At 36.0% G+C, this 9154-nt stretch overlaps 1 protein-coding gene across 1 annotated transcript in view; it reads right to left on the minus strand.

The window, feature by feature from the left end:
- LOC149787298 (uncharacterized) overlaps positions 1–4920 on the minus strand; it is a 29880-nt gene extending 24960 nt beyond the window's left edge. Inside the window, exon 1 of the mRNA XM_089977836.1 lies at positions 4760–4920. Within this exon, the coding sequence (XP_089833962.1) occupies positions 4760–4819 (60 nt within the window). The 5' untranslated portion in view covers positions 4820–4920. The remainder of the gene's footprint in view (positions 1–4759) is intronic.
- Positions 4921–9154: the final 4234 nt, after the last annotated feature.

Genomic DNA, 9154 nt, shown 5'->3' on the forward strand with positions numbered 1-9154 from the left:
TTTCTCTGATGCATGAGCTATACTTTCAATGCATTAAGGAGGAAGATGCCAAGTTGCTAAGTGTTAAAGCTTCCTTTCCTCAATGAACCAAAATGTTGTAAAGGGACATGGTCCAGGTTCTCTACACTGACTTTTACCACACAGTGAGGGAAGTAAAGATGTTCATGTCTTGAACCAAAACCACAACTTACCAAATGTTTTTGTGGTGTGTTGTGCAGGAACATCACTGTTGCTGTGGCAGACATCCTGAAAACTTAGTGAAGGTGCAAGGGCTTAGATTGGGGCCATATGAATCGGTGTGCTGAAGTACATATTGGACATGTCAAGACTGATCATGTACTTGTGACAACTCTATCACAGGTCTCAACTTAGCTGCCACTGGACTATGTAGATAGAAATATTTTGCACTAAATCCTGTAGGGAGGAAGTTGACACAATGTTCCTGACTAACTCTGACCAGGCATTAAAGACTTGTCTGTGAAGTTTGTTAATATTTAGAGATGTGAGAAAAAATCTCTGTGCATGACTTTTTACCAGTGGGGTGAGATAGTTGCATACAAATGATTCACCATAAAGAATCTTTTGTATTATTGGGATTGCAAATGCTCCATTTGACTTATCAACAAATTAGACATGAAGTGTAGTTAAACATTCTCATTATTGCAGCCATTATGCTGCTTTTTCAAACTGCTGGTTGTACCAAGTACTTTTGTGCCAAGGTGCATTTGCATGTGTAGCCATGTCCATCATCCATAACATTAAATTATTTATACTTCACACACTTAGCTGTCATCTCTGTATTGAAGAAGAGGAACAAACAAATGCATGCAAATATACATACAATACATATATATATATATATATATATATATATATATATATATATATATATATATATATATATATATATATATATATATATATATATATATATATATATATATTTAAATTGCATTATTGAAATTACTTAGTTTTATGCACCATATAAAACAATACTTTGACATACTGCACAACTGAGAAAGAACTGAAGTTATAAATTTTACAGAATATGACTGACTTGTATTGAGGACATCTTAGCATACTGCAGCAAAGTAAACACTGGCACATGCAGGTATAATGGTGGCCAGATAGCAGATAGAGAGGGGAATTGACCTTGAAGAGTTGCTTTTCTTTGACTAAAATATACAGACAAATATATATAGACAGAAAGATGTTTTTCATCTCTCTGGTAGCAGAAAGTTATTCTAATGTGATCATGTGACATATATGACAGAACAAATGATATCACCAGATAAATGCTGTTATGTATATTTAATTTGTATTATTTGTTAGCTTTTCTTAATGACTGTAGATCTTTATTTTATACTTTACCTTTTACAAAATCATGTTCAATGTGTACCTGACCAGGGACATTTATTTTGCAAACAACAATTACATTCATTAAAACTACAAATCTGTCACATACTGAGATTGATAATGTTTCAAATCCCTCCTTAAAAAACATAAAAATTTGCAAATAATTTTGAACCTATAAAAATACTTACTCAAATGAACATACGGAGAAAGATTTTACCTTAACACAGGATAAATGTTCCAGGACAAATTATATTTATAGACAGCCAGAATAATGCCTATTTCAGTATTATGAAATTGGTTGTTTCACTGTAATCTTAGAGTGTCTTTTTGTTCCAAGAACATGTCAGAAACTGATCACAAATATTAATATCCAAATGTGAATCAAATCATATATGTTTTGGTCATTTATTTACCAACAAAGTTAATAATCTGATTGGATATTTCAGGAGAATAGTTGATTTTACAATTAAGTAAACATCTTCAAATGAACTGTGTTAGGAAATTTGCAATTGGACATCCAGGTGATTTTGCTCGGTAACATGATTTTCCAGATCATTGTCTTGTGGGCAACCATGGTTTGATAATTGTACGGATACACTATTGAAAGAATATTATTTATATAATTTTCACTGAATTATTATTTTAGTAACAGCATCAACAATACTTCAGGTAAAGGCCTCCTGACTGCTGATGATAAGTTCTGACAAGGCATATAAAGATGTCAACACTAGATTTGGCATCTGACCTAACTAGTTTCCTGGCAACAATTTGGACATTTGCAACAGATTTCATTATCCAGTCTCTCATCATTTTTGCTTTAAATAGTAAATTTATTCTGCTATCTCATTTTGCATCATCAAAGTGCATATGTAATGGTTTTAAACTTAAAAATATGTATGCATTGCAAGAAAAAAAGAAAAAAAAACACCAATAGTACTCGCACACCCTCCTGTCTGTTTGTATCTGTAATGGTGCAAAATTTTATATATTTTCGCAGAACATTCTGTCTTGGTCAGCATGACAAGTAACCATTAATACTGACGTATTGTCTAGGCCCACAATAACTCAGCAGCTTGTAATAGTTAACCTCTCTTGCTTGGAGGCATGAATCAAATTTTAATTAGAGTCCATTCAATAATCATCAGCAACATGGAAGGTGACCATGTTAACACAAGGTCATTAGCGGAAAATGACACCAGTTGAGACAAACCAGAAAGAATATTAGGAAGTCTTGGGCCATTTGAAACGTGTCATAAAATGACATTTTCCAGATTATTTATTAATAAAGGCAGATTAGAGAGGATTATCCTGAGTCTGATGGGAGTGATAACATTATTGGTGGATAAGGAAAGTAATCCTGACTGGCAAAGTTCCTGGACAGAATTCACGTGTTTAAGAAATTTTCCTCGTGAAAATAGTCAGTCTAAAATCTGATGAAAGCCAGAATTTTAGCTCCAGAATATAATGTTTTCTCATTAGGCTGTCCTAGGGGTGCACAAAAAGAAATAGAGATTGAAAGGGAGATAGACATTCAACTTCATAGAAAGGTGCGAATCTCAAATAAAGCACAAGATTAGTCTCAACTGAATACAATATAATGTTCACTGACATAAGCTTGTAATTATTTGCTAAATTTATTCATTTTAAATTCATACATCAATTTTTTATTGAGTTCAGATTTAACTGTTTGCATGCATTGTCTCAAATGTTATATGACTCATGTATTATGAGTTCAGATCTAGTTGTTTTGTATGTAAAATTGAAATCAAGTATCATAATGATTTCATGCATTTCTGTTTAGAAGTAAATTATCTGTCTTAAAAAATTTGTATCATGTATACTGAGAATTGATTTTTCTCTGTCTGGAAATGTATGTCAATAAATTGCTAATTAGCAAAGTAATATAGTCAGGAAAAGGAGTGAAGTCCATTAATTTGTTGTGTAATTAAGTTGTGACTTCTTTTCAACCGAGAATCTATGATGTCTGCAGTGTGGCAGTTTATAGTGATGTCTAGCACTGGGGCATGATGCCTCAGACACAAAGCATGATAAATTATATCCTGACACCAGGCCGACCAGTCCTAACACTAACCTCTTAATGCTGAGCACCTAGCGAGGGAGCTTTTAGTACCATTTATAAAGTTTTTGGTATGACTTGGCTTGGGTTTGAATCCCGCAACTTCCTGCATCCAAGGTGGCACTCTAACCACTAGGCCACCAGAGTGGTCCCTGTTCAATCAGTACAACAGAACAGCTAAGTTACTGAATTTTTCATAAAGTTTGTAAGTCTATTTCCAAGAAAAATCAGATTATTCAAATGTTGCATTCAATTTCATTTTGTTTATGCAATTTATTCAACTGTTATATTTACATGTCAGGGATTGTTTTATTCTATTCTATATCTCTGCTCAGATCTCTGTTATTCCATCCATTAATTTTGTATTCTATTTTATTGTTTACTTGATTCAGTCATTAACACTGTGCTTGGTCATCTCATATATAACAATAACCAAAAGCCATAATGAGTTTTCCATGTGCTGTTGATGTTACTTTGCAATATATTATTTTCTCTAGAGTATGTGTACAGTAATGACATAGGGAGAAAATGACTTCTGTAAAGTGCATCAAAATGAGTGACTTACTAATGTTTCCAAAGTAATGACAGAAATCACCATGAACGAAGTATATTTCTGAAAAGGCAAAAGTAAGTGCTTAAGTGCATCAAAACCAGGTAGTCCAGGATGTAACATCTATTTAGTGTTTGTGTACTTAATATAAATATAAAACAGTATTACTGCATGGGTTCCTTCCAAGCACATACATATTTCTGTGTTACAATTTTCATCATGTACACCCTAACCCTAACCCACACAACATAAAATCACTCTACTCTAAATAACATGGGATAAACGCGAAAATCGTGTATTGATGTAAATACCAATTTATTTTTTTTTTAAATTTTTTTGGGGAGGGTTATCTCAACAGCAAATCAAACGAAACTATTTGAGTGCTACCAAAGTCAGGAAACCCTTAAATCTTTATTGATAAAACTGCATGCATTACAAATGCAAATCCGAATTAACAATTTCATATTTGTGACTTTTTTACGTTCCATAATGATGTTAACGCTGAGAAGGTTTGATTTTCTAAGAGTTACGTGTACATAAACAAATCGACGTTGTATTTAAGAATTTTCATCTTTTCATGTTTTTGTTTTTGGGTGTATGTTTTTAGGATGCACACATTTACTTGGCATTATATAGTCAGAACATATCGTTAAACCATACACATATAAACAGACTAGAGCACTTAAAGTTTTTATTTTTTATTTTATAGCAACGATATTTATAACAGCCTTGGATGGATACACTATAGAAACGGCCTTATTTAGACTAAATTTCACCTGATTTATTTTGCTCATTAACTGCTGGAACAGTACATCTGGCATGGGCTCTTTCGCCATCCTGGTTGTCAATGATAGGTGCCGCCAAGCCGAACTAAAGGCGTAAACAATCGCTTTAGTACCTAGCCTCCTGGCAACAGTATATTGACGGAACTGTTATGCAGTGCGCATCCGTAACTAAACCGGAAGTCTACTCCTTTGTCTAACAATTTAGTTTCGTATTTTTCCCCAACCCCCACCCCCCTTTTCTTTTTGCTAAGGTGGCGCTATACAGTTTCGCATTTTGCATAGGGTTAGGAATTTAAAGAAAAAGAATGTCCCCGGCTTTCCTCACTGGTTATACTGGCTATTTAAAAAAGACCTCGTATATCTTAGGTATAATGCAAAGAACTTTTAATTCCCTTTATTTTGGTGTATGATTGATGGGTGTACTATGGGTTATAGAGTATACAGCTTGGCCTTACTTCAAATGTGCATCTTTCAAAAAAGTGCTAGCTCTACTTGGTCATTTTCACTTCCTGAACTTCAGAGGTCAATTGTATAAAAAAGAGCCGATAACTTTTTTTACATTTTATATATTTGGTAATTCATTCATTGCCCTTTCAGAAGTTGGTATTGTCTAGTCTGGCAAAATTCATTTTCCCTATTTTAATAGCTGCTATGTATAGTGTACTTTAGACTAATTCAGACTGATTTTTTAACACAAGGGAGCAGTCATTTTAGTTAGCAGTGTGCTTAAATCATGTAAAATTTCCAAAAGTACAATATCCAAAAGAAATATCATCCACATTACATTAATGTAGCATAGAGGTATGCAAACATTCTCTCCACTGTGCATGTTTTAAATGCGAACTACTTCACCTTACATACATCACTCTCTCAAAAGTACATATTATCTGGTGAGCGCCACCTAAGGTGGCAGGGTCCAGTTTCGTAAATTTCTTAACTTAAGGCTATGGTGTGACTTTTTCAGCTATTATTATTTACTATTTATAGATATGTATATATTTGTGAAATGGGTGTTTCGGGCTTGTGTTGTTCTTGATATTGATGTCAGGGCATGTACACCTTCCATAGTTGCTCAGCAGTATGTTGATAGTGAAATACCAATAGTTGGCTAGGAAGAAGAGCTAGCTTCCCATAGCAGTAGACACGTGGGTTCAAGGCAAGTAGAGTATCTCAAGAACAGCTTGGATGACAACTATTCTGAATTGTATCAGACTATTTAGTAGACAATGTTTTTCAAAATTTTCATCCAGGGAAAGGGCTTGCGTTTGCACTGTGAGCACCACATGCTGTCAAAAAAGGCATTTGGATATGAAAAATGGATGTATAAAATAGGGGTTGGGGTACATAAACTTCTTCTGCTATGAACTGCCATTGACTTCTCTGGTCAAGTGAATACTATTCTTATGCTTTGTTTTAATATAGGTATCTAAAAATATGGACCTTTTTGACCTCACTTGTGTATTTGATTTTTTTATGATTTTTTTTATACAAGGTCGCTGATTGCGGCATTAAATTTGTACATAAAAACTGGCCCCTGCCCCCTAACGGGATAGTTTCGTAAATTGGCCCCAGTTCAAATATCTTAACTTAAGGCTATGATGTGACTTTCTGAGCTGTTATTGTTTAATAATCAAAGATATGAATATATTTGTGAAGCTGGTTATCACCGGCTTTTGTTATCATTGAAATTATTATAAAGTATGTACAATTCACGTAGTCACTGTGACCTGTGAAATACCAATAGTTGGCTAGGAAGCAGAGCTAGCCACTTATAGCAGTAGACATATTGGTTTAAGGCAAGTAGAATGTTTCAAAAACTGCCTGGATGACAACCAGTTTAAATTGCATCAAGCTATCAGGTACACAATGTTATTTTCTTCAAAACTATCATCCGTGGAAAGGGCTTGTGTTTGCACTGTGAGCATCACATGCTCTCAAAAATGCCGTTTGGACATGAAAAATGCATGAATAAATTTACGGGTTCGGTGCAACAAATTTTTATTCTATGAATTTCCACTGACTTGTCAGGTCAAATGAATGATATCCTTATGTTTTACTTTATTATACCTATCCCAAAAATATGGAACTTTTGACCTCACTCATGTGTTTTATTTTTGATGAATTTTTATATTAGGCTGGTGTACACAATATTAAATTTGAATAAAAACTATCCCCTGCAACCTTTAGAAGAAGGTATAAGATATGATAAGACAAGATAAGATAACGGATTAAACCAATCATTAAAGCAACCTTCAACTCGGGCTCTAACGAGTTTTACCGATATTACAAAAAAATGAGGCACTACAGCGGGGGGGGGGGGGGGGGGCGAATCGGACATTTTGTCCAAACGTTATTTGGTTTAATTGTTACTTTCTGCACTCAGCGGATCCGGTGTCGTCAGCGCCTGGTAAAAAAAAAACGACGTCGTCGTCGTTGTCATCGTCGAGGGGCCAAATCGACAATTGTCCGGACGTCATTTGGTTTAATTAATACCTTCTGCGCGCCGATCCCAGCGTCGTCAGCGTCCGGTAAACACAGCGACGACCGCGTCGATGTCATCGCCCCCCCCCCGCTGCTATGATTTAACCGAATATTTGGTCAAGTCCGATACGATATCGTGTCCGAGGGTTATGTAAATTTATCGTTACAAATCCATGTGGGGTCGACTGAGCATGACTAAAAAAGTTTCGAAAAACATTAAAGTCCATGTCACCGCCGCACCATGTCTGCCAAATATTTCGTAGCGTGTGTGTATCAACGCCGTTGAATACAGCAAGAATATTACAGTTGTCTCTGATTACTTTTGGAATCTGAGTGTATCGTTGAGTGACCTATATCACGTCAGTGTTTTTATGCCTGCCTCTGGAAAATATCCTAGCTGGGTTTTTTTGATTGTCTAACATAACATCATCGTACACGACTAGATTGTTAACGTCGCCATCAATATCATCGATACCCGGTGCATCATTGATATCCGTAATAAACTCGATGACATTTTTTTCAGCGATCGCTGATGCATTCTCGTTGAAATCTTTCAACACCTCGTAGCATCGTTGATCATCTACGCTAGGGGCGATTAAATACAATTTATCCCATTTCATCCATCTCATTATTAAATTGAGTAACAATTGCGTCTTGCCGGATCCAGATGGTCCGATGATAATCATCCGGATCGAGTTTGGTAACGCTGCAACATGCTTAACTGGTTCTCTTGTTTTAGTCGCTGAAAAGTCAATTATATTCATGTCTCTATACATAAATTATGGATCTATATTGTGTAAAGTGTAGAGTGCGTACTGGCACAAATGATATGACAACCGTTACAACAAGAAATAACAGATCGGCGCTTACTGGCAAGTGTGTACAATGCGGTACAAAGAAATTTAGATTTATTTCTATTAGACCCGGAGATGTTTTAAAAAAAAGCGAGGAGGTGATATTGCAGCCAAGTTATCAAAACTCCCCGGAACCCCGTGGGCAAAGTATCCAGGAGAAAAGCACCTTCCAGGATATAACTACTGTGGCCCCGGAACACGATTAGATATCAGACTCGATGATCAAAATCAGCCCAAACCCGGTGAGTATCCAATAAACGCTATCGATAAGGCGTGTCATGCTCATGATGTTGCTTACTACAAAAATAGCGATCTGCAACAGCGTCATATCGCGGATGTAAAATTGATTCACGCGTTAAATGCTATTCCTGATAAATCCGTCAAAGAAAAATTAGCCTCATGGTTGGTAAAATCGGCTATGAAAGGTAAATTAATGATTGGAAGCGGAGCTTCTCGCGCTGGTAATTGAAAACGCTAGCGTTTATAATAACAATATGGAATCCATCTATTATTCTCCGAGAGGATACTGGAAGGGGAAGGCCGCAATTGGTAAGCTTGCAAGCGCTGAAAAAGTAACGAGGGCCACTGCGGCTAATTGGTTATCCAAACAGGCTATATGGCAAATCTATCTACCACCGCCTAAACAAATTAACTTCTCGCGCTTTGATGTCAGCGTACCTAATGAAGTTCATCAGGCTGATATACTATTTCTGCCGCATGACAACGGTTACAAATACGCGCTAACCGTAGTTGATGTTGCGAGTCGATACAAACAAGCGGAGCCGTTAAAAACAAAGTCAGCAACTGAAGTAGCCGCTGCGTTTGAAAGAATTTATCGAAGAGGTCCTCTGCGCTGGCCAAATCTATTACAAGTTGATCCTGGTAGTGAATTTCGCGGCGCTGTTTTATCAACGCTGAAACATCATAGCGTCGCGGTACGACGAGGTCATACTGCGCTACATCGTGATCAGGCAATTGTTGAACGATTCAATCGGACTCTTGCTGAACGGTTATTTGGATATCAATACGCGAAGGAATTCATCCAAGAAAA

The sequence above is a fragment of the Sinohyriopsis cumingii genome, chromosome 12 (genome assembly GCF_028554795.1).
Source record: "Sinohyriopsis cumingii isolate HCF-2022 chromosome 12, ASM2855479v2, whole genome shotgun sequence".
Classification (NCBI taxonomy): domain Eukaryota; kingdom Metazoa; phylum Mollusca; class Bivalvia; order Unionida; family Unionidae; genus Sinohyriopsis; species Sinohyriopsis cumingii.